Source organism: Plectropomus leopardus, chromosome 1 (assembly GCF_026936395.1).
Source record: "Plectropomus leopardus strain MGB_pleo_1.0 chromosome 1, ASM2693639v1, whole genome shotgun sequence".
In the NCBI taxonomy this organism is placed as follows: domain Eukaryota; kingdom Metazoa; phylum Chordata; class Actinopteri; order Perciformes; family Serranidae; genus Plectropomus; species Plectropomus leopardus.
In genome coordinates this window covers 28,571,854-28,596,765 of record NC_142176.1, presented here as the reverse complement: position 1 = coordinate 28,596,765, position 24,912 = coordinate 28,571,854, and the positions used below count along the sequence as shown (strand labels likewise).

Here is a 24,912-nt window from a genome sequence, read left to right as displayed (position 1 = left end):
GCAGTCTAAGCCTGATTAGTTAGCAAGGACCTCAACACGGGCCTACATGCTTCAGCAAATGACAGATTGTCAGCATTTCTCGGCGTGACAGCAGGCTGCGGGATTGCTTATGACAACAGCACTCCATGCTACTATGACTAAACAGACCTTGTTTTCAATGGCTGCCACATGCCTTCAAACATCAAAATCAAAGTATCAAAGCTGACAGATCATTTTGTGTGTTTGCCTTGCCCGAAGGGACAGGACGATGCATATCTGGCCCGTAGCTGAAGAAACTGAGCCTCTGTAGTAAAGCGAGGCAGTCTTAAGAGGGAACAAATCTCTGCTTTATCCCTCAAAAGCACAGTGTGACTGTCCTGTTTAACCTGAGAAAGGCGAGCCACGTCTCCGAGAGCTCTGCCACTCTTATCCTCCTGCTGAAACCTGTTGTCTGTCTGTCTGTCTGCGTGTGTGTGTGTGTGTGTGTGTGTGTGTGCAGTAAGAGGGACATAGTGTGAAGTTAAACAGTGGCCAAACTACCACTATTCAGTAATAACCGTAAACCTTGAACAATAATTTAAAGTTCGATCGTACTTTGTGTAATAAAGAACTAATCTGCAGGCCTAATGTGGATTGTTGCCATAAAGATTTATATCAGCCTAAAACTTGAATTAGATTGGATTTACAGTAGGTGGGTTTCCCCCTTCACTCCAGTGCTGGATGTTTTCCCAGCCGCCTCCTGCGACTTCTAAGAAGCAATATCTCCCTTTCAAGTTAATTTGCTGTCGATCTCCCTAAAGCTATTCTCGCAGTAGTTTAAACGCCAGTTATTATTACTGCCTCCTATTAGCGTGTGGTGCTGAAACGTGGACAATATGTGGCGCACAGAAGCCCTTAATTAAGATTATGGGCTAATAATTGGACAAATTAACATCGCTGGCTGCACTGGAGCTCAGTCAGCCTGCACTAATAAAGCATGCATTGATGTGATAATAGGAATGCATTTGTAAATATCTTACCGTAAACTCCTTGGCCCCAGGCAAGAGGGTAGACACTAGAAAATAAGAAAATCCAGAAAAGCTCCATGTTCAGCTCAGTTCCGTCATAACCTGAGAGACAGGGGAGACAAAGAGAGAGGGGAAGGTGAATACGGAGAGGAAAAGCCTGCAGATGTGTGTGACAAACAACTGCTGAGTGATTGTTATCAGAGGGGAAGAAGAGGTACTTTGAATTGTTTTTTTCATGTTCAATTATGTCTCCTTCAACCCCTTAAGCCGTGAAAATAATATAACAGAGCAATTCAGCTCCCCGACGCACAGCCTACATGGTTTCATTCGACTTAAGGGACGCGTAATTCAATCACAAATCGTGGATTATACAAAGTTTACGAGCAGGGTTGTTGTGTGTGCTTGAGAATCTGAGATTGTCTGCTGTTAAGCGTGACTAAACTTCCTCCTCACTGGTGCCCAGGAGGAGCTGGAGGAGCTGGAGGGAGGGAGGGAGGGGGCAGGTGTAGTCAGGACAGGAGAAAACTAAAGGATCGGACAACTGCGGTATTCATGGAGGATTACCTACAACAAGTGGGGTCATGCACGTTAGACCCCAACCACCCACACATGCACACAACGCTTTTGCTTTCAAATCAATATGATCATTTTTGCAGTGTTTCTGCAGTAGCAAAAGGGTGATAGGTCCATTGAAAAAGAAAAACACACTTTTATGCTGGTATTTGCAGCACCGGCTTTAAATGCACCACATGCCTTTTATTTCTCTGTACAATTTGTGTAAAAGCTGGAGAGAAAAAAGGATGAGAGGCAAGTGGAGTCAAGGGGCTAATAGACCCTCTTATGTGACTCTTCTGACCGAACATGAGGATTTCCTCCGACGCCTGACCCTCACACATTTTGTGCAGCGGCACTGAGCCGGCTGCATTGACAGGTTGCATGAGACAGCGCGCCTTGATCAAAGTTTCACACCATGCGTGTGAGTTAATACCCTGCATTAATGTCAGCAGGGTGCGCTGAGTTTGACTTGCTTATACTGACATGTAGTCCTGTAGATCGTTATATTGCCTGCGTAAAAAGAGATGATGCAAATTAAAGAAAGGCGGGTAGGCGAAACCAAAATTTGAACGTCACCGGTAAGGCATATTAACTGTGATTACAAAGCAAAGGTCAGATTTGGCACTGAGGCAGAACAGAGTAAAACTGAATACTGTGTGTTTTAAAACGTTCACACATTTAATTATTTTATATGCAAACAGACATGATCCAAACTCACTGTAATCCTGACAAAAAAAATAAAGCATAGTCTGCGTGCGGGCGTGTAATTCCTACCGCGTCTCTACCTTGTCTCCGAGGTGCCGTCCTGTGGGTCAGTCTGCTACCCAGCGCAGCGCGCACTCCTCGCGGCTCAACGAAGAGGATTCCTCCGCTCCCCGTTCAACCAACCCGCTTCCGCGTCTTTCCACAAAATGCGTTAAAAAAAGTTATAAATCCTCCTCCTGTTAGTGTCCGGTGTGAGCTTTACAATTCCCGGGGAGTCTAACGGAGAGTTTGCAGAGCTCCCACACCTCTCAAATTATCTCCTTGGTGTGTTAAACTTTATTTTACGCACGACGAGAAGCGGAATCTTACCGCTGCTCAGGTCCACACGAGAGTCCCTCTTCACAAAGATTAAAAAAAAACTCTTTCCTTTTGAAAAACTCAAGCAAGGCTAGTTTGGAAAAAAAAAATCCTACGTACTCCGTCTTCTCTTTTGTGGGTTATATACTTTTAAAGGCGTGGTTGAAATGTCTTTACTGTCTCTGTCTCTTTGCCTCTGACCGGTGACAGTCAAGTGAAGCCCTTCTAACACAATCATGCGCTCTGAAAATGAGCTCCCCTCCACTCGTTCAATCAGCGCTGTGTCTGTGGACTCCAAGTGATGCTGGCCAAGTGGAATATGTGCGCAGACTGAGAACGACCGCCCCTGTCTATGAAGGGAGAGAGAGGGATGGAGAGAGGGGAGGGGAGGGAGGACAGAGGCTTCCACATAGATGCGCTCAAGCCTCACAGCTCCACACTGAACAGGTTGTCAAAAGAACAACATTGCCCCCCTCTTTCTCTCTCGCTTTCTTTTTCTCCCCTTTACCGGTCTCTCATTCAGTCTGAAATAGATTTCCAACCCTTTGGGGTGCCACAGGATGTCTTTAAGAGCCGAGGGGGCAGCGGTGGTTTTTATGTTTTTCTCTGTTGTCGACTCTTTGGTGGAGTTCGCCAGCTGCGGTGCCACCAATCGTCGGTGCCAATTAGAACTGAAAGGCGCTCCGAAAGTTTTTCTGCCTAATGGAGGAGCCCTTAACACCACCGCCCCTCCCCGTGGACCAATTATTTATGACAGCAAAAATAGACCCCCCCTCCCCACAAACACACACACGCGCGCGCGCGCGCACTTTCTCTCTCTCACACACACACACATACAACAGAGAGAGAGATACACACACTTGCATCGGCTGCCCCCACTCGCTCTCTGTTTCTCCACTCATTGTGCCGGCGGGTTTTTCTTTCCACCGTGGCCACAGGGGGGCGTGCTTCAGCTCCCTGCCACCATTGGGATGCATGTGCGGGCGCGCGCTTTCTGTGTGTGTGTGTGTGTGTGTGTGTGTGTGTGTGTGTGTGTGTGTGTGTGTGTGTGTGTGTGTGTGTGTGTGTGTGTGTGTGTGGGAGGGGGGGTCTTAAAGCGTCCTGTGTAAAGGGACCCCTTGTATTTCTGGCCTCTCCACGAGAGCTGTTGGTTTATCACAAAGCAGTGTCTCTGTTCGCAGCTGGACTGAATGAAATGGACACTTTAAATATCAAGCAGGCTGCTTATCAGAGCGGAGCAAGCAATCTGTCACTGAAGACAATGGAATCAATTTCACTGCCTTGATTTTGACCCTACAGCAGCCTACGTGTTTCACGAGGACAGGTTTTAACTAAAAAAAATTATTCAATACCAAGCTAGTTCTCCTTAATTAAAAAACTTCTGTGTGACAAAAATATCCATACTTTAACTTTGAGGATCTACTGCAGATCTTATTGGTAAATATTTGCTTTAGTCTGCTTTAAATACTGAGCGCATGGATACTATAGTTCAGGAGAATGGTCGTGTTGGAGAGTGTATGTCACCTACTACTAAATTACAGCATAATTGCATAAGATAATATAACATTAATATCCCACAGAATATCTACATCTGTTAGTTTATATTTTAACTTAATTAGACACACACACACACACACACACACACACACACACACACAAAGGTGTGTTTCCATCACTTCAGTGGACATTACATTGACTCACATACATTTCCTACAGACTTACCCTAACCACTACTTGCCTAACCCTAACCCCCAACCTTATCCTACATACCACTACAATTCAATTCTATTTTTTATTTGTGTTGCAGCAACTGTAAAAACATAGGAAAAGCACATAAAAGTACAAACAATATGACACAGAAACATATGACAGCTGACATTAATCTGAGGTCGAGTGACTTGCACCTGTGTACATTCAAGCTCCACAGGAAGATTAATAAGTGTCCACCCTAACTTCATAGAGCCTGTAATAACTCAGTGAGCATTAAATATGACAAACATCTCCTAATAATATAACCTTTTTCCAATGTAGAATACATCAACAGTAACAGGTCACAAAAGTCACAATAATGCAGCATCAGGACTAGCGCCATGAAGGTCACTTCTACAGTATAACACACACGTACAAAATGTACTGCTATTGTTACCATTTCACTGTCATCATCATCAACATCGTACACAACAACATTAACTTTAACCCATCTTAACCCTAAAATTTAATGATTTACAGTATGAGGACTCACATTATGTTCCCAAAAGGAAGACAAGTCCCCACAATGTTGGGGCAATGTTGTTCTTTTGACAAACAACATAAGTAACACACACACACACACACACACACACACACACACACACACACACACACACAGTATAAGGCATAAATGTCCAAACACAGATATAGTAATTTACAGTGAGACTTTTATCCAGCTTCACTGGTGCAGCTAAGGGTGCTTTGCTCAAGGGAACCTCGGCAGTTGTTGTGGCAGTGAAGAGCATTCCTCATTCTCTTCAGCTGTCAACATTTCCCCGTATTGTGTGGGATTAGAACTAGCAACCCTTCCAGTCAAATACTTCTGCAGGCGGTCACAGCCTCTGATGTGAAACTTCAAAGTGGTCTGTACTCTGAATGCCTTCTTTCTGCTGACATAGCTGAGGGATAATGCCTGACGAGGTGTCCATTATCAGTAATTAATCGACTTTGCGGGGGCGCCACTGTGCAATGGACAGTTCTGGCCACCCCTTTGTCCATTAATTCCTGCTTATGGATACCTCAGAGAGCATTATCCTGCTTATACCATGGTCATGTGCAATAGAAAATTGCATTGTGCAATCAAGATCAAAAGTTTTTCCCACATTAGCTGGTAACACCTGAGGTTTTGACTAATACCTGGAGCAATCGTTACCATTCTGTAAGGTTCTTATGCAATGAAAACATTCACTACTCCAGTAAATCCGATTATCCTTAGATACAACTTGGCAACGGGAGATACTTCTAGTCTGCTCAGCACATAGAACCATTTGGCTCAGAAAGCGAATGTTATGCTTGCAAGATTCGAATCCAATAACACTGCGTAGCAACTGAATTGCGTGCAACTGTGCAACGCTCATACCACATACATAGCCACACAGCACATTAACTTCAAATATTGAATACAGTTTTACTGTGACTACATTGTAAGTGTCCTACAACGATATTAGGAATTAATGGACACATCGCAGCCAATCAGAATTGAGTATACACCTATACCATGGTGTATGCAGCGTTTATTAACCTCATGTGACAGTCTGAAACACGCTAAACAGAATTAAACTTTTTCAAATAATTCCATTTCGATTATGATGGTTCAATCATAAAAGTACAGTGAACTTGCAGTTTTAAATTAGGTATTTAAACTGGGGGACTTAGATGTTGCATACAGCACTGAAAGAAATGAATTTATTCCTCACTCTTGTCACAATAACCAGACACAGAGCATTTAAGCTATTTTGTTATTCAGCTGAATCATAATCATGACCAATGGGAGCAAAGTTTTTAGAAGAACAAACTTTTAACACTGATTGCTCTGTGACTAACATACAGTAGCGGTAACATTTGTACACTTCAATCTGGGCAACAGTGAGCAGTAAACATTCAGGGTTTTCTTCTGACATCCATAAAACAGAATCAAGACACTCAGTAATTACTTAGCTCGTTCAATCCAAATGAATCTTTTACTCAGAGTAAACAAAATCATGGGATCTGGCTCAAGTATCTGTCTCTTTCCTTCCCTTTCTTTCCTTTTTGCCCCTCATGTTGGGCTACAGCCAGCACTCTTGGCATGTCTTGCTGAGAGCGCATCATCGCTGCTTAAGGCAATGAATCTCAAAAGACAACATGTTGTAGGAACAACCTTGGGTGGCAGCCACACACACACACACACACACACACACACACACACACACACACACACACACACATCCCACTACACAAAACTATGTTTTTTCAAAGAATTGCAAAATGCTTCTGAGAGAGGCAATAATTGCAATATGTAGTGAGCCAACAAAGAAGTGAACACAACAAAACACTGTACCGGCCAAATTCACTATTATGATTCTGCTGCACACTCTCACAGATGCACTTCTTACTGTTGAGTAAGTTGGTGGAGCTGCACAGTTACTGTTACATGGACATCGACAGTTAGAGATCAAATACACCATTTTCTTTCAGGATTTATTTACTTTTAACTGAAGGGGCCATTTACACGGCAAACGGTCTTGCATAAAACCTTTGCTATGGTTCAGACTTTTGTCCACACAACAGCTGTGTTTTGGGGGCCTGAAAACACAAACTTTTGCAAGAGCGTAATCTTTTGCAACCTCCTCTGTCGCCGTGTAAACTGGCAATGCGGGGATCCTGTGAGAGGGATGATGTCATGGCCGCATTTCGCATGCTTGTGGTGTTCTTCTATGGTGGGTCATTACAAAGTTACACTGCTATCTACTTGCTCAGCATGCACGCTACAGCATTTTCGGTTGTTTCTGAGGATCCGTGTATATGAAGATCATTTTTATGATGTTAATATATGAACACAGATTTTTTAATCTGAATGCCAAGGAAAGACTTCTGTTTTTAGTAGGGCCATTCTTGTCTGAACATGGCTGTAGTGTTTCATTTAATTATTGTTCAATTATTATTATATAAATTGTTCCAACCAAGCAATCTGATTGGTCGACAAGACCTGTAGAACTTGCTCAAATATGCATTACAGCACACCTGCCTCAGCACTAAAAAGATTACTCTGCCGTTTCTGAATAATTGCTCCTGGAGACATTAATTTATTACCGCAGTTATAGAAGTAGCGGACAGCAGCAAGTAAAATATTATCATTACATTGATAACAAAATGTAATTACCTTTAAATACAGCTGAAAAAATGAAAAGTAAAAGCCACCTCACTAATGGTGTAAACTAAAAACTAACACAAAGGCAAAATTAATCAGAATGAATTGCCATGTTCTTCACAGATATGTAAAGTGAAATTTGTGTGTATGACCAGAAAACAGCAAACTTATCTGCAAACTAAAAACCACTGAGTCAAAATGTAGGCATGATGGGAAAGTGATTAGGACCGCAGTGAAACGTGAAAGTCTAAACGGCATCAAGAAGCAGAATATTTTGCTAGATAACAAGATTTTTTATCTAGTTATTTGTTATCTGCTTGCGGAAACGCCTCGGTCCTGACCGCATCACTGTCGTGCTCAAATTACGTTTATACACACCTCCTCATGCAATATTGCTTAATTTCAGATTAAAAGTGACCTGTGGAGGTTTCTAGCAACCAAGCAAAAGTTATGTTTACATTTAGTGTTAGTCACCAAAATGTGTTGTGTATATCCTTGAGCTCTGTTGAGTTAGATAAATGCCTCTCTTTCTCACAAAACATTTGCAAAGCTGTTTTTTTTTAGGAGTTTCAACTCTGCACCCACTAGCTGAGTCTTCTCCATTGCCTTAGCTGGCACATTGTTGCATTACTTCCACCTTCTGATCAGTGGCATATGGTGAAATCTGTGCATGACACATATGAATTGCACTACCAACATGCCCTTTCAAAATGAGGGCCCACTTATAAAAAAGAGGGGGGGGGGGCTCCATAGGGTACCTATCTAATTATATAAGGAAAAATGATAGTCACACAAAGTACAATTGAATTAATTTAAATTTATGAAACATGCTCAGGATTAGAGATTGATACCTTTATATTAAAAAAAAACCCAATACCACAATGCCACCACCACCACCACTCATCCCCATCCAAATCATTTTACACAAATACATTTTGAAAATGTTCAAATTATTAAAACATTATTAAATAACTTTACAAAAACAGATGTATGGGGTCACAGTTTTGCATTTAACAGTGATGTCGAGCTATTTTAAGGAACTATTTGTTATAGAAAAAGAGACTTAAGGAAAATTACCATGAAAAAGATTTTAATATGTAATACATATTAAATACAATTTTTACTGAAAGGCAAAACAAAATGCTTTTAGTGGCTTGGCACATACATGTTAACTTTAAATATGTGGAAATGGCATAAAGAAATATTTTCTTGTCATAAATTTTAAGAGCACTGGAACTACTATGAGCAACTACACTAAAATTAACATCTTAAGATAGATAAAATCCTTGCTTGCGTCTTTAAATGTACTCTATCTCCAGCTCAGACTTATTTTTGCAGTGCAGCAGAGTCTGCAGACTGTAAAATGATCTGTGGTGCCTGGTTAAGTTTTTTTTCTGGTACCATACTCAGTAATTGATGTTCCCATCAGTGTAATTCAATCAGACCTCAAAGTGCTGTATATCAGCAGCAAGCACTTCCCCACATAGAAACAGTTAAATGGACAGAAAAGATACACTTGAGACTGCCAATAATTTCATTGTCTGTGTCTGTGTGTTTGTGTGTGCGCGGCAGACACACTGAGTAAAAGAAAAGCAATGTAACTCTTGTAAAAAAAAAAAAAAGATGTGATAACAGGCATCTCAAGCTGACAACTCAGCACGCCAATACAGAGGAGAGTAAGGAAAGTGGACGATGCAAAGGGCCGACAGGATTCAGGATACCAGAGAAGTTAAAAACCGACATCTGAGGACAGAAAGACGATGGGAGTTTTTGCCAAATACACAGCGAAGATTAAGCATTATTATTTTGGTTCTATAAGCACATATTAACCCTTTGAAACCTCAGCAAATTTGCTTGTTTTCTCTCAAAAAAAATTTAAAAAATGGGAAAAAGGCAATGCAAAACTTAACAAGAAAAGACCCAAAAATTAGCAAGAAATTAGTACAAAGTTACAAGAAAAAAAATTAAAACAGAACCAAAGAAAAAACAAGAAATGCAACAAAAGAAACAAGAAAATGACTTTCAGAAAGTGCTATCTATCTAATATATATATATATATATATATATATATATATATATATATATATATATAATTTTTAATTTTCCTGTAACACAATTTTAGATCTAAAATGGTTTTCTGGTGGATAAGGAAAAACTCATCCCTTTGAACCTCCATTGATTATGTGCTTGATTTAATATTTCTCCTATATCTGATTATTGTAACTGAGGAACAGATAAGGTAAGGTTAATGAAGAAGTTCAATACAAAATCAAAAATACATATTAGTCCTTTTACCTGTAGTGCTATCTATCAATATAGGTTGTTTGGGTGTGAGTTGCCAAGTGTCAGAGATATCGGCCGTAGAGATGTCTGCCATCGCTCAAATATGATGGAACTAAATGGCAATCAGTTTGTGATGCTCAAAGTTAAAAAAAAAATGCACAGACCTCGTTGTGAGTAGTTTCACATAGAAACAGTTTTCTTTCTACCAAACTACACCCACCAACTGTATCACTGCGCAGAAGGAAGGATGCATCTACTCATGGACGAAAGGCCTGTGACTACGCGTGGCGTAAACATTAATAGCTTCGTTTTCGGCTGAGCTGTAATGTTAGCTAGCTCAGTGGTGCTAGGTGAGCTAGCAGAAGATGTACGCCTCCTCCTGCACAGTGATATAATAAGCAGATGTAGTGCGGTGGGAGGAAGATAGTTCCTTCATGAAACTGCTTAATACAAGGTCTGTGGATTAGCTTGAATAATCGGGTCATGATTTCTGGAAGGAGATTTTGCTTATGAGTTTTTAAGTGCCACCTAATTCCATTATATTAGAGGAAAGGCAGACATGTCTACAGCCAATATCTCCAACACTCTGCAGCTCACACCAAAACAATCTACACTGATAAATAGGTAAGAGATAAAATCATTAATTTTTATTTTGGTGTCAACTGTCCCTTTAAGGTTAGAAAAGTTAGGAACCTACGATATCCACATCCTCACTGATGCACTGAGCTAAATCAATGGGCCCACAAGCTCCCTCACTGGCACTGAATGCTGGCATTTAACACAAATCACTACTGCACAATTGTCCATTGTGAACATAATTTGCAGGAGGCTGGTATTTTATGCTTTTCACATTTTGATCAACCTCCTCTTCCAATACATTATCTTGACTGAGGGCAATTTGACAAACTGGCAGACATGTTTCATTGGCAGTTTTTAAGAGAAACAAGTTTTGAAGATATAAACTATTATCGTTGTTTTGACTGAGAGAACAAAACTGCAAAGGGTAGCAAAATGGGCTGAGATGATTAACAGATTGGCTGCAGTATGATAGAAATGGGGACCACTGACAGATGGCTAATAACCGATGTCTATCAAAAACTCTGCTCTTTTGCTTTGGTATAATGTCTGTTGTCTGCTGGAGTTATGGTGTATTATGTGAGACTGATCACCACCAGCACAAAAAGCTCTCCCCAGTGTGTAGTAGCAGACATCCTGTAGTCCTCTTAAGCTGATGGATAATTTGCTACACCTACACAGCCTCCAAAAAACAAAGTAAACACAGAAAACAATGATCCTCATCAGTCACAATGTGCAGCCTTAGTTAAGTAAGCGTGTGCGTGCATGAGGGTGTTTTTGGACAGAGAGGAGGCATAGCTGTCCACGAGCATGTGACACCAGCTGGTCTGTGTCAACCTCTCCACCCACCTCATAAGCGCACACACATATCTGGGTGCAAACACACACACTTACGTCCAAGAAAGGGTCATTTTTCACTGGGTAATTGGCGGCGAGGCACATTGCCCTTGGGATTCGATAATTCATAACCTCCTCCCATCCGATATCGGATAGCGGGTAGAAATGGGCTGAGACAAGGGGTGGTGTGCGGAGAGAAGAGAGGAGGGAGGGGGGGGGGCTGCATCATTAGAGAGGAGAGGTAATGGCTCTTATTGATTCCGCCCCGCCGGGCCCTCTCACCATTTCATGTTTAAAACAACACTGATCCTCATTACCCAGGCAGCCGCCACCGCCCTGATAAGAAAGAGAGGAAAGAGACGGAGAGATGAGGTGAGAAAAGAGTGAGGAGAGGACAGGGAAAAAAGAAAAAGGAGGAAATGAGGGAGGCGGGTTAAGACAGAGACAGACAGTGAAAAGGAGGAAACAATCAGGTGAGGGAGGAAAAGGAAGAATGTGGGTGCACAGCTTGTGTATTTAATGCCTCAGTTTGAGTGGTATAAGTAATTACTGTCACCCTTTAATGCGTGTAATGCAGTATTACTTGTTTAAATCTCTCTACCCCACCCCCCCACCCCCCGCAGTGTGTAATAAGGCTAAAGAATTGACTCAAACACAGACTGCAAGGATCTGTCTAATAATTCTCTGTGCTATTATCCTCTCTTTGCTGCTAACACACAGCTCGCTCTCTCTCTCTGTGTTTGGCCACAGGCAAACACTATCATTACTGCAACAGTGGTATAAGCCCAGCTCTAACGTGCGTCTCTCTCCCTCCTTACTCTCTCCTTGACTCTTTCCAAATTTGAGATTTTATTAGAGGGAGGTAATTTGCAAGCTAAAATTGCTCCAAACTCACAACTGTAGGATCAAATATCTTATTAATTTCCAAGTCTGTATCTCAAGGACTAACTTCTTAGTTTTTCTTTCTCTTATTAGTCAGCCATGCGTCCCGCTGGCCTGTATATCTAATGATTAAATGCCTCCTTGCATTGAGCTTGTTTGTGTTTATGTGTCTGTTCTTGTGTCTTTCAATATAGTGATTAAACACAGTACCACCTGAGCTGAAGTCCTCATCAAATTTTAAGATTTAGTCATTTTCCTTTCTTTGATATGCATCCTGTTCTTGGCTTCTGGGCCAAGAATTAACATAGATATGAAGTTTTTCCAGCTGCCTGAACTTTAAAATAGCTGAACAGAGGTGTGAGCCTCTTGCCTCTAACAAGACAATTCTACCGTGTGAGAGCTAGGTATGATGACACTATTTTTAAATGCTATTTATGCTCTTCACAGAACACTGACAATTCACTGCTACTACCATGCCACAACTGTTTATGACATGCAGAGGGTGCATTATTGGCACATAGAATTCAGATTGGCACCTCTGGATTCATATTACTTCCTATACCAGAACAACCAGAGGTAATATGCATTTATTAGAAAAGGTATTAGGCATTGCACCAATAAATAAAATAAATGGCAACCATAAAAAGATAAAGATTAAGTCAGTAGCCAAGACGATCTGTTGGATGGAGTGTGTTTTATTTCAGTTGTCGATAAAGTGTAACATCCTTCTATAGTTTAAGTTGAAGCTTAGCGCACCAAGCTACACAACAGCATTGCATGTGTGTAAACAGAAGCCCCTGCAAGTAAATAACCACCAGCCTCCACTGACCAACATCCCTGGCCTGCATGTTGTCACATCAGTTGATTAGCTGTGGGTTACAACTTGAGTTTTTTTAAATATACGTTTACATTTTGGAACTTTAGCACCATTATTAATTTCTGTTTGCAATGTACCCCCTAATGTAGACTAATGATCACTGAATTATTTTGATACTGAAGACAAGTTAAAAATGTGATGATACTTCAGTTCTGGAGTTGGAGCATCCTTTTTGTATGATTAGTAGCAGATTTATTTAAGATGTTTATTCTCTATGATCATCAGATAGTGTTAATTCTTGGGCAGTGAAAAACTGCACATACCATGAACAATTCAGCCCATTTCTTGCCCAATTTTTGAGCTGTATGACTCGTTTTCAAGGCGGACTGAATTTCAGCTTCGTTACATTGTTTGTTATGCAGTGTATGGAGGGAGCAAGGAAAGATCATGATTTGATCAACTGCTCTCAACCAGCTGTCAGACATGCAAATGAATTTCTGATGTCATAAACTTATAGTTATCAGGCTCTTGTACAGTGGAAGCAAAGCAAGTTAATTCCCCAAAGGTAAGTGCCTGTCTTCTCACTCTATCAGTCATACAATGTAGCCAATACGAGATAGTTTTAAGCTGTAAGTGTGTGTGTGTGTGCGTGCGTGTGACTGAGAGAGAGAGCGAGAGAGAGAGAAAGAAAGAATAAAAACTTGGACTGAGACTGATCTGTCTCCACACTATTGTGAAACGTACCTCCGCTAGCAAACTAACTTCTACCTTCTCACACTTTGAGCTTTCAAATGAATCTATTGACAATTGTCAAAAGCCATAACATTCGACAAAGGCCACCCGTCATTTCATTGTCTACTACATGTACAGTGGGAACACTCAGGTCATGGGTTGATGATTGGACAGCATGGCGTAACAAACAAATCGTGGGTTTTGGTTTTATATTGCAAATGATAAAAATTGTGCAACACATGCCCAGCTTAAGTTGGACTGAATCTAAAATTACAGTATGTCTGTGTTTTACCATGTCTGTGTGTTCAGACTTGTTAGAAGCATCTTGGGTCACCAGCCTCGCACTGAACTCTGCAGTGCTGTTAGTTCACTAACAAACAGACCCAGACACAAACTAAACTAAAATTATTCAGAGATGAAGGTTATCACTCATTGTCCATCATGGGTTTGAAGAAAAGTGCCTTGTAACAGCAGTGCACTACTCACACGCCCTCTGACAGGCTCATATTAGGTTGTTTTTTTTTTTTGTGAGCACTTTTTTTCAGATGAATGAAAACTGTCCCAGAACCACAACCTCAAGCACAATTATCAAAACTCATCAGATTTCTCATGAGATAATTTCTTCAGCATTAGCTGTGTAACCATGACACACTGAGAGCACACAGAAAAAATTCAATCTCTAAGCAGCTGTTTGCCGTCACCTCTATTGTTGTATTCCTAATCGCAGATGAAATTAGTAAATTGAAGCAATTCAATCAGACTGATTTTGCAGTAGCCGAGTTGTACAGCGCTGTTGAATGCAGAATGGTAGATCTCTGCTGTTCAAGGGCCACTCTCATATATGAATCATGTCTGTTTTTGTCTGGATAAAAGATATTCTTAGAGAAGGGACATCAGCTTTGGCTCTTCAAAGAGCTTTTCTGCTTTTTCTCCCACCACAGACCACAGAAGAGTCTAGGATACCAAAACAGTCAGTTGTCTCCCTGCCCATTGCCTCACCCCTGCCTCCTCTCTGATGCCCTCTCACTCTGCCCTTGTTCCCTGACAACAAACAAGCAGTCAACACTCTCCACTCGCTTTCAATTATGGGTCCTTTGTGACGCTGGCTATCCCCATACAGGCCAGTTAGCAGAGCAGAGGAGTAGCAGAAAGGGAAGTAAATTGGAGAGGTCGACCCCTGAGGGGATAATCCTTGTTCTGTGGCGTGTTGAGGGTCAGCTCTTCGCATGCTGCATAGTAACGAGCAGAGCATGAGAAAGAAACAGAAGAGACACTGATTATTCTGATTAGCTATGCATTCTTCCATCCATCTAACCCCAGTGCAATGCTGCCATCCACACATCCACACAAAGCCTTACCAGACTACCAGCAGATCCTGAGATAAGCTAGCTAAAGGGCACTCAGAGTGTCCACAAAGCTGAATGCGCACAGAAAATCATCAGCAGACAGACATGTCGGTCTTCGTCTTTTGACCTCGTAGATAAACCGCTAGCTGTATCAACTCAGTCACGGCCTGAAAAGCCATCATGCCCCCAAAGCACCGCTTCTACATCAAGTGCTCTGTGAGTGTGTATGTGTGTGTGTGACTTGAGCATTAATAAATAATGATTTGCCACAAAGAGTCTGTCTAGGCCTCTGCATTCCCATCTCTTAGATGTGCAGTTGCCGTCACCCCCTCTGTGTGCGTGCATGCATGTGTGTGTGGTTACTAGTGGAGACATACTTTCCGCAAAATGCCTCTATTGATGGTAGTCAAGTCAATGGCATCCTTGCAATAGTCATCCACACAGTCAATTACCTCACAGAAAGATGGGTTATCTCCCAGATAGTCTGAGCCGGAGCTGGCAGTGTGCCCAGAGTGTCTGTTAGGCATGAATGTCTTTCTAGAAACAGCTCCTTTTTTAGGATATAATAGGAATTCAAATATTGGGCCTGTCTGCAATTGACACTGAAATGTGCAGAGAAACTGAGGTCAAGTGAGGAGAATGGTTTTCATTTTATGCCTGGACCAAATCAAATCTATTTTCTCAGCTTGGGTTAGGTTCAGGTTTGTTTCCCCCTAATTATCTCATCATCTCAGGTGTTGGTTAAACAGATTTGAACACACATGTAGTTGAGTGGCAGGTTAGAAGCTTTAATCTCACCATGTCCAGTTGACACAACAACCCTGTGGCTGTCATGTCTCTGCAGACTAGAGCTCCAAACGAGTTTTTTAATCTTGCCCCAGGAAATCTGGCTCATTAAGTACTCTGGTAGTCTTATGATGTGGGGATAAGACAGAAACTGGTCTACTGTAATGCCAGAATTGTCCTCTTGTCCACACACAATGGGGGTTTTCATCTGCTACTCTGATGTGTCACTCAAGAATGCGTTTGATAGAAGCAAGCAGTTTGCTGAAAAATAAGTAACTGGATTACTTTTACTCTTCAGTGCAGTTCCAGACATGCCCTCAAACTACATAGCTGCCACACCAACACATCATATGTTCAGTATGAATACAAAACGAGGCATAATGTATTACGAACAGCCAGCTTGGAGGCGTTACTGACCATCAACAGCAAGATTAGGATGACTGAGCACAGCACTGCAGAAGTCCTGTCCTGAAAATGACGATGAGGGGTTCACACTCCCTTCAAACCGTGAAACCCAGAGTATGCCTGAATAGAGGTTTAGCAGCTAAAAAGACACAACATATAAATCAGGCTTTTGAGTTACAATAAGAGGTACAGTAAGAAGTAGCGTACTTCAGCATCAGGCTTGTAGACCCCAGTCAGTTTTTCCACTGAATACACCACTTCAACTTCTGGCAAGACAGCAAACAAGCAGACCCTCCAAACAGTTTAAAGCCTCAGTCTCACTGCATAAAAAAACCTGCTAGCACCGATGAACATCTGGCTTTTTAATGCCATGGGAAAGTGTACAATCTTCACATCTGGGTTAAATGACTCTTAAATGCAGTTGTCACAGGTATTAATCGCCTCCGACTCCAATTGGCATTGATGGGAATGCAATACCCGCGCTAATTTCAGCTGCTTAAGTGATGGGATGCAATGACAAGCCACAACTAATTACTGTCCCTCTCCATCTAAGCAGCACTAAGACATCGATCCGAATTAGTCTGCACCAAGTTTGAAAGAGAGACTGAATCAGTCTGAGACATATAAAAAGAAGTAACCACCCTAAGTTTTCACAGACCTGGCCATGCTGCTTTCTACTGCTTACCTGTTCTCCTGCCTGTCCGTGACGTCGACCGTGGCACACCAAAACAACCCACACAAGACCCAAAAATTCAGTTGTTTGATTAGTGTAAACACGGTGTACCCAACTGTACCCAGGCAAAATTTGTCAATTTGTGCCTGGGTCCACTTAAAAAGGTGTTCTTGAGTATGGTTCATGTGTGGTCAGGTACAGTTTGCACCAGGTGTGAAAACCAACTCTACCAAAAGACAGAAATGGGCAGCTATTAATAGCAAGTAGCAGTTGGCAAGTACAGTTGCAAAGGAATTTCTCAATGCCACCAGTCTCTGTATATGCGACGCACACGCTTATCTCATCCTCTGAACTGCACTTTCATTTGTGATGATGGAAAAAAAACGGTGTGAGCTGGAGACTGATGACTGAGAAACTCAGGAGACTTCGATAAATTACACACAGTGTTTAATAAAGACTCGATCGAGGAGAATCACAGTTGAACATGCAGAGTGTAGCACAGTGTATGCCGCCCAGAGACTCTGAAGGTGTCCTTGTCTAAGGCTGGTACTTTGATTTGATGAGGACTACTACAACAGTCTTCCCTAGGAAGACACCACATGTTCCCAAGTAAGGTTATTTTGCATACATCTATGAGTGAGAGAAGATTCTACCAGTCCCTAAGTTTAAACAAACAAAGTTTGCTCACCCTGCACGTCCCTAAGAGACACTGAATCTACTGAGACCAAGATAAAGAAGGGCAGCTGTGTCTCTTATAGGTCTGGTACTGACCTAACTTTTGCTTCACCAAAAATTCTCCATCAGGTGATTGTATAAGAAATAAGGCGAGTTGGTCGTTCTTGACATCGTCTCCAAAATATAAACCATAGGCATGATGCGAAAGTTAACTTGATGGTAAAGGCCTGGGATCTTGTGATATCTTGTGATGCTTTTCTACACTGCAGCCACAACATAAACAAATGTCACATAGATGATAAGACAAGATCATTTTTCTGATGCAAATAATAATGATCGAGATATTACCATGGCAATGGTTTGCAGGTACACGTTGAGAATTAGTGGTATTGCTGCTATAGATAGGCACAGCCGTGCATGATGACAGCTGCTCTGGTGCTGTTGGAAAACTTTGCAGATAAGACTCAATCGCTAAAACTGCACTGCTTCTTTGCCATTCTTCTCATTCATCCATCCATCCCATCTAATAGTTCTTCAGGCATTTGCCCATTACCAAAAATGTCAACTTCATGGTGGCACTAGATAAAAGGTTAGGGCATCACCCAAAAAAGTAGGATACATCATCTAGGAACCATGTTTGTCTATACAAAATGCCAATGTGCCAATCCATCTAGTAGACTTTGAGATATTTCACTTTATAAGTGAAAAATTGGACCTGCTTATGACTTTAGAAGAAAAGACAGGGTATCGTGTATGATATTATGATTCAACTTTTGGGAGCTACGAATGTCTGTACAAAAATTCACGACGAAATGACCAACCAAGACTGCCATCCCTCGAGCCATGCTGCTAGCAGCCCCAGGAACAGCTTTCCAGGTGATCAGAATGGACCAACATTAATTCTTGTTAGACATTTTTAGTCTATTTAGGCACCTTCCTCAACATTCAAAGTAAATTTCCTTTTATCTGGCCATTATTTTACATTTTCTTTGTGATCTCTGACCAAACAAAAACCACTGTTTTAAAACCACTGATAACATGCTTTTCACAAAAATAAGACAATGGTTTTGACCTCCGTTAAAAATAAAATCAGTACCCTGGGAGACAACCCTATTACAGGTGGACAAAAGTATTCTTATTTAAGCAATTATTTGAAATAAATAAAATAGACAGGTCTAAAGCAATGTTGACAACTAGCTGGATAGAAAGAATAAGATGGGAGTAGAGAAACAATATGAACAGAACTCATTTGAAACCACCCAGGAGTTAGTTGTCATCATGTGTTAATTGAGCGCTACAATGAATAAGCACGCATCAGATGAGACCTTCTCATTCAGGCGTTGATCAGCTATGGGAAAGTGATGAGAATAGACTGAGAGTCTCAATTTCCAATAGCAATCACAGTGTGACATCTCTCTTTCCAATTAGGACTGAAGAGGAGAGCTGAATCCAGTGGGAGCCGGTGTTGCTTTGAATAAGTTGTTGCCTACTTTAACAGTCTCTTTCCCTCTCTGACCTGTAAATGATGCGGACACTGTTGAGCCCACGCACACGTTCTGACAGCAGCTATTGTGTGCTGCTGGGTGAATTACATACCACATATTGTGTTACTTTCAAACAACTCTTTTATTTGCTTGTCTTGAACTGTAAGCAATCTGGCCGCATGTGAAGCGCAAGTTGTCCAGAAAGGCTGAATTTGCTTTGACGAAGGCAGGAAGCAAGTCTGTGTTAGAGAATAAGATGTTTTAAGGAAGGGGAACCCAAAGTGGTTATTTCTCTTTGACCATATACAAAAATGCATGTTATATTCCACTAACATGTTCATGGTAACAACAGAGGCTCGACACAGAAAAGAGCAGCAGATGTAATCAAATTATGTATTTAATTTCTTTTGAGTATTTTGTTGTTTTTTCTTTGCTGGACTAGAAAAAAAAATAATTTGTGACAAAGTACTCTATGACTATTTCATTTTATTCTCAACATATTTTTATCCCCAGGTTTAAACTGTAGTTGTTGTTGGTATTTGGGGGGAGGGGTAGAGTCTGGTATCATTGAAAACTATGATCAGTATCAGTATCAATGCCATAAAGTGATGCAGATACCATCAGAGTACTTCATCCAATACATATAATGTGAAAGGAGTTGTGTGTATTGTAGCAATACTAAATATTTTGGTCATCAGCATGCCAATTTGCCGACATTTCTTTTGTAATTGTTGATTTTTTACTTTGTTTGTAATTGTACATTACATACAGTATTTTGCATGTACACAAAAATTTGAAAGGGAGCAACTGTTTGAATAATTTAGCAAGCAAGAATGAGCCTTATTCCAAGAACATATTATTCCTGACAAATAAGTTGGGTAGCCTAAATCTTATTTTTTGCTGTATGTATATCAGTGTAAACAGCATTATATTATTCACAAACTAGTATATTTCTTGAAGTTAACATTATATAAATGATACTTACTACTAGCTAATTAGTCAGAATGAAACACTGCTGACAAAGCTGTACCCAAAAGTGATAAAATATGAACACCTTTTAGTTAAGTGAAATATTGCTTATTATGTCAGCTGCTATACCATGTCATCTTATTACAGCTAATTAGCACATAGCAGCAAGTGTTTTAACGAGCAGGGTAGAGAGCCACAGGTGTTCACATAATTAAATAACATTTCCCATTGGATGTCTGTTATGGAATATGTACGGCAAAGGAAATATGTAATTACTTTACTGCTTGAAATCTGTGTGTAGCTGCACAGTTACAAAACACAAAATAATACTGTATGATAAAATAAATGTGAATGGATCACCATAGAAAATGAAAGAAGATGATGCATAGAACTAAAATAGAAATGCAGTGTTGTACAATTTGATTTGATTTTTAAGTTTTCATGGTTTTTGGGATGGCATTTTATGTCTAGTGGTCAGTCCATCCACCACTGTGGTCCAGACTGGTATATGTCAACAATTATTGGATGGATTGTGCCCAAACATTCATGATACCCAGAAGATTAATCCTACGAACTGGAGTTTCTCTGACTTTTTCAGCACCAAAAGAGGATCAAAGTATTTCATTAATTCAGTAAAACATATCCATATGTTGGAGTGGCACCAAATCTTGAACACAAATTCATGGTTCCCTGAGGATGTCGTGTCGAAATTTTGATCCCTGAATTTTAAACCAGCATCTTCATCAGGTAGAAATTTCAGTGTGTTAAATAATACCAGCAAAACTCATGACATCAACCTCTGCTGTACTTTGCTTGTATGCAAATACGTAAATGTTAAAGTGTTAATCTGCTAAATTAAGATGGCCAACATAATACCAGCTAAACATCGACATGCTAACATTATCATCGTGATATGTTATAATGTGCTTTTTCATGATGACTAGTCTTCAGCGTGAGGCCGTGGACTACACACTTCACACTTCACACTCTAATTATTCTATTCTGCAGCCCTGTGCATCCAAGCACAGCATTAAAAAAAAGCAACTTCTTTTTCCAGCTACCCTCACTCCCACCTGAAAGATCGATTAAAACCAGACAAAGGCTAGACTGTCCACTCCACTCCCCTCTCTAAAGTAAAAGGTAGCAGAGGGGGTTGTCAGGTGTTCTCCATTAGAGGATAAAAAAGCAGCATCTCACTCCCTGCTGACTGTACACTCACACAGCAACATGAAGGCATATGTGTGTGTGCGTATGTGTGTGTGTGTGTGTGTGTGTTCATGAAAAAGGAAGTCTGAGAGGGCAGAGAGAACAGAGCAGCAGCAGAGCGAGATGCAGGTCACAGCAGCAGGTAGAAATCCTGTTTTCCTTTTTTGGTAGTCATTTCGTTTCCAAGGTAACTTTAAACATGCTTTTTCTAAAAATCTAGACGACATCACCTAATGGTGCCTCAGTGGGCAGTGAAGGTGACTAGTCCATCTAGATCTCATAACAGGCTTATGGGAGGCTGCAGACAATGCGTGCACCAGCAGACACACATCTGCTGTTTTAGAGGTACAGCACTTACCTATTAAATAAGTATGACAAAGTTTGTCACAATAAGAAAATACACAAGCTGGAGTTAAATAATGATTCCTTCTCTGATTATTTGAGAGGCTGAATGTATTGAATTTTGACAAAAACGGACACACAAGCAGAGCTTGTCATGTGTCACAGGTAGAAATGTAGATATCTTGCCTCTGAACATATCCCACTCAACGAATACGTTTGGCACCACAGATTGGAAAACAGATTAGTACTATGTAAAAGTAAATTGTGAGGCTGATTTAAGACAGACCACTGAGACACAATCCCTTACAGTCACATGGACTAAACTGACAAGAAGAAAATCAAGAGGAATGGGAAACTAATCATCACTGCAAAAAACACATCAACAGTGATCAGTCTTTAAAAGGTGATTTAGACAAAAGACACTGTTTTTTTTCAGCTAGCCAGAGATGGTGTTCTTCTGTTGCTGCTCAGGGATAAAGTTACTCACTTCTTAAAAAGGTTATGATGTCAGAGATACAACTGAAAGCAAAAACTTCACCTGTGGTAAAAGTAATTGGAAAGTCTTGATGTCAACACAAAACCAGGCGCTAAAACCTTTCCAGTTGTAGGTGGATTCTGCAATGCTTCTTTGAGCCTGAAGCAAAGAGGCTTGGCAGAAGGAAATAAAATAACAAGTGACTTTCTCCATGTTGCTGATCAGACAGTTTTTTAACATGCACAGTACTTAAAGATAATAGTCTGAAAGTGTGTGCAACACTTTTCATTTTTAACAGTATGAAATTAAAGCACTGATGCTTGGTGTTTAGCAACCAACTAACAGAGGTTTCAGGTTTGACAAAACTTCAACAAATTTGCCTTGGAAAACTGACTCTTCCTGTTCACACACAATTCCTTCATGGGAAAAATGTCAAATTAACTGTAATAGCTGCATTATGTGAAAACACCTTGTGGGTGCTACATAGTTTGTTTGTCTGAGATGAGCTTTTAAATTGCTTTACCGTTTGGTGTAGATGTGTCCCATGAGCAGAAGTAGTGCTGCAGTGGTCACCAGCAGAAGGCTGCGGTGTGAAATGAACACCTGCCAATTTACTTTAATGTATGGATGCGGAGCAAGTGTGTGTGCTCAGGAAACTTGGATCGATAAAGGTTTATGCGACTTTGAAAGTGTATAGTGTAATTTGATTACATACATCCTGTAAATGCTGTTTGGTTTCATGATCATTTCTGTTGCACGTATGTAACAGTGCTTCCACGTCCGAGGTACTTCAAGCTGTTTTTTATTTAGACGGCAGTTTATGGTTTATTTTAGGAGAAGGATAAGTCTCTAACACTAACACACACACACACACACACACACACACACACACACACACACACACACACACACACACACACACACACACACACACACACACACACACACACACACACACACACACACACACACACACACACAATCTGCTTTTCTGTGAAACCCAACCTGGAATGAGCTGTCCGCGATCACTCTGGATAAATAAATTTACTTTTCCACTTCCTCCTGACTCAATCCCGTCTCCACACACACACACACCACAGAATTACAAATTGTTAGCACCCGCTGCCTGTAATGTGATATTACAACAATTAGCAATTAGACACTATACAACACTGGTACATTGAATTTATGTTTCTGTCTGCGCCTTTTGCAGATGCGATGGTGCTGGGTGTCACTGGGAAATTTTATCACTGCTTGGGTAATGGAATCGGGGAGGGAGGTGGGAGGGGTCTGAGAGATTGTGTTGTCAGGGCTTCCTGACAGACGAGCAGAGCTTTTCCTTGCAGACCCTTCCCAACCCCCTTACTCCTGCTCTTTCTATTCACTTTTAATGTAATGAGCTTCACTGGTATGAAAGTTCACAAACAATTATTGCCAAGGAAATTACATACAATTAATATAAAACTTAGATAATGACTAGACCTTCCTTGAGTCCATGCTTGTGGATTATTATAAGTGGGAGTGTTTAACAAATTTAAATTTTAAGAAAAAAGAAGCAGAATAACAAAATAATAACAGCAACGCCAAAGCTCATGAATAAGAAAAAGAAACGGGTATATTATGTGGAGAAAAGTAACGATTTCATGTGATGTGTTGATAAATTGTTTTTCTCCGTCTCTGGTAAGCGCTATTACATTTTTCTACCTTTAGGGTACCTGAAGAGCTTTTGAATCATAAATTGTTCTGAGGATGCATCAAAGTCTTTACATTAATGCATTATTTAATATAAGAACTTCATCATTATCTGACTGTTTTTCTACAGTAGAGTACACAGTATTGGCAGCAAGGGCTGTTTGAGTCTATGATAAGGTTGTGGTTAATGAGTCCACACAGTTGCTATTTTTCTCAGTTTAAATTGGTTCCACTGGTCAAGAAGTCTGCTAAATTGTACTTGAAAAATTAATAGTACTGACATTTGCAATGAGTCATTGTCCATCTATTGTGTTCATCTTTGGTTATAATTTGGTTGGGGCAGGTTGCTGAGGCTTGTTAGTGGATGTGGACTCAGAGACTCTTCTCTATGTTCAAGTGTCAACAACTGTCCAGTCACAAGAGAGACTCAAATTTAACTGTCAGTGGAAAATTAAGGCTCATGAAAACATAAAATGTGTTTTTATAATGTCTTTACAACAAAGCTTGAGTCAAGGGACTGTGATTAGTATAAAGAAGTGTTTCACCGCTGGAAAGACGTTCTTTAATATAACTGGTCTTTCTATGCAGTAAAGCTTTGGCATTTGCTTTTCTCAAGAGGTAGAAAAATCTACAATAACCAGAATGCATCCCTTAAATGTAACTAATAAACCAAACTTTTTCTTTAATGAGCCGATGATCCATATTTTATAGCAACAATGCATCAAATGACAACATGGAAAAGTCAGCAGTGATGATGAACCTACACTAACCGTACTTGTGGCATTGTTTCCAGCTGCAGCAGGCAGCTGTTTTCAGCAAAAAAAAGCTCTGATCAATCCACTGTGCTACCAGCTCAGCAGAGGGCAGACAGATTTTGTCTAGCTGTTAAACATAGTGGAAAATTTAGCAGCTAAAGAGTGTTTTATTTCCCTCAGGAGTGAGTGGACCAAAAACAAAGTGAAAAGAGAGCGCTAATATTGGACTTACATTCACCAGGTGGACAGAAACATGACTCCAAATGAATGATAATGTTGCTCCGCTTACTGCTTAAGGACTAGTAACACGTTTGCCATATCAACTTGCTAATGCTGTGTTCAAAACTCACACATGTTGCTCCCAAATTGCCAAAAAAAATCAGTTATTGCATGTTTAAATCAAAGAACCCTTCCAGCCCAGTGATTATATTTGGGCCATCCACACCAGACTTCAAAAATAGGCCAGAGTTCAATCTGCAGTGAAAACGATTGCCA

At 40.6% G+C, this 24,912-nt stretch overlaps 1 protein-coding gene across 4 annotated transcripts in view; it reads right to left on the bottom strand.

Annotated features, from left to right (window-relative positions):
- Positions 1–24,912, bottom strand: part of mdga1 (MAM domain containing glycosylphosphatidylinositol anchor 1) — a 237,928-nt gene that overhangs the window by 202,865 nt on the left and 10,151 nt on the right. For 2 of the 4 annotated variants that reach the window (XM_042486927.2, XM_088079423.1), the window contains exons 1-2: positions 2,327–2,912; positions 999–1,088 (exon numbers count right to left, since the gene is read on the bottom strand). In XM_042486927.2, coding sequence (XP_042342861.2) covers positions 999–1,065 — 67 coding nt within the window. In that variant the 5' untranslated portion in view covers positions 1,066–1,088; positions 2,327–2,912. Of the gene's footprint in view, positions 1–998; positions 1,089–2,315; positions 2,913–24,912 lie in introns of those variants that run through there. The other 2 variants (XM_088079422.1, XM_088079421.1) reach the window with 2 other exon arrangements.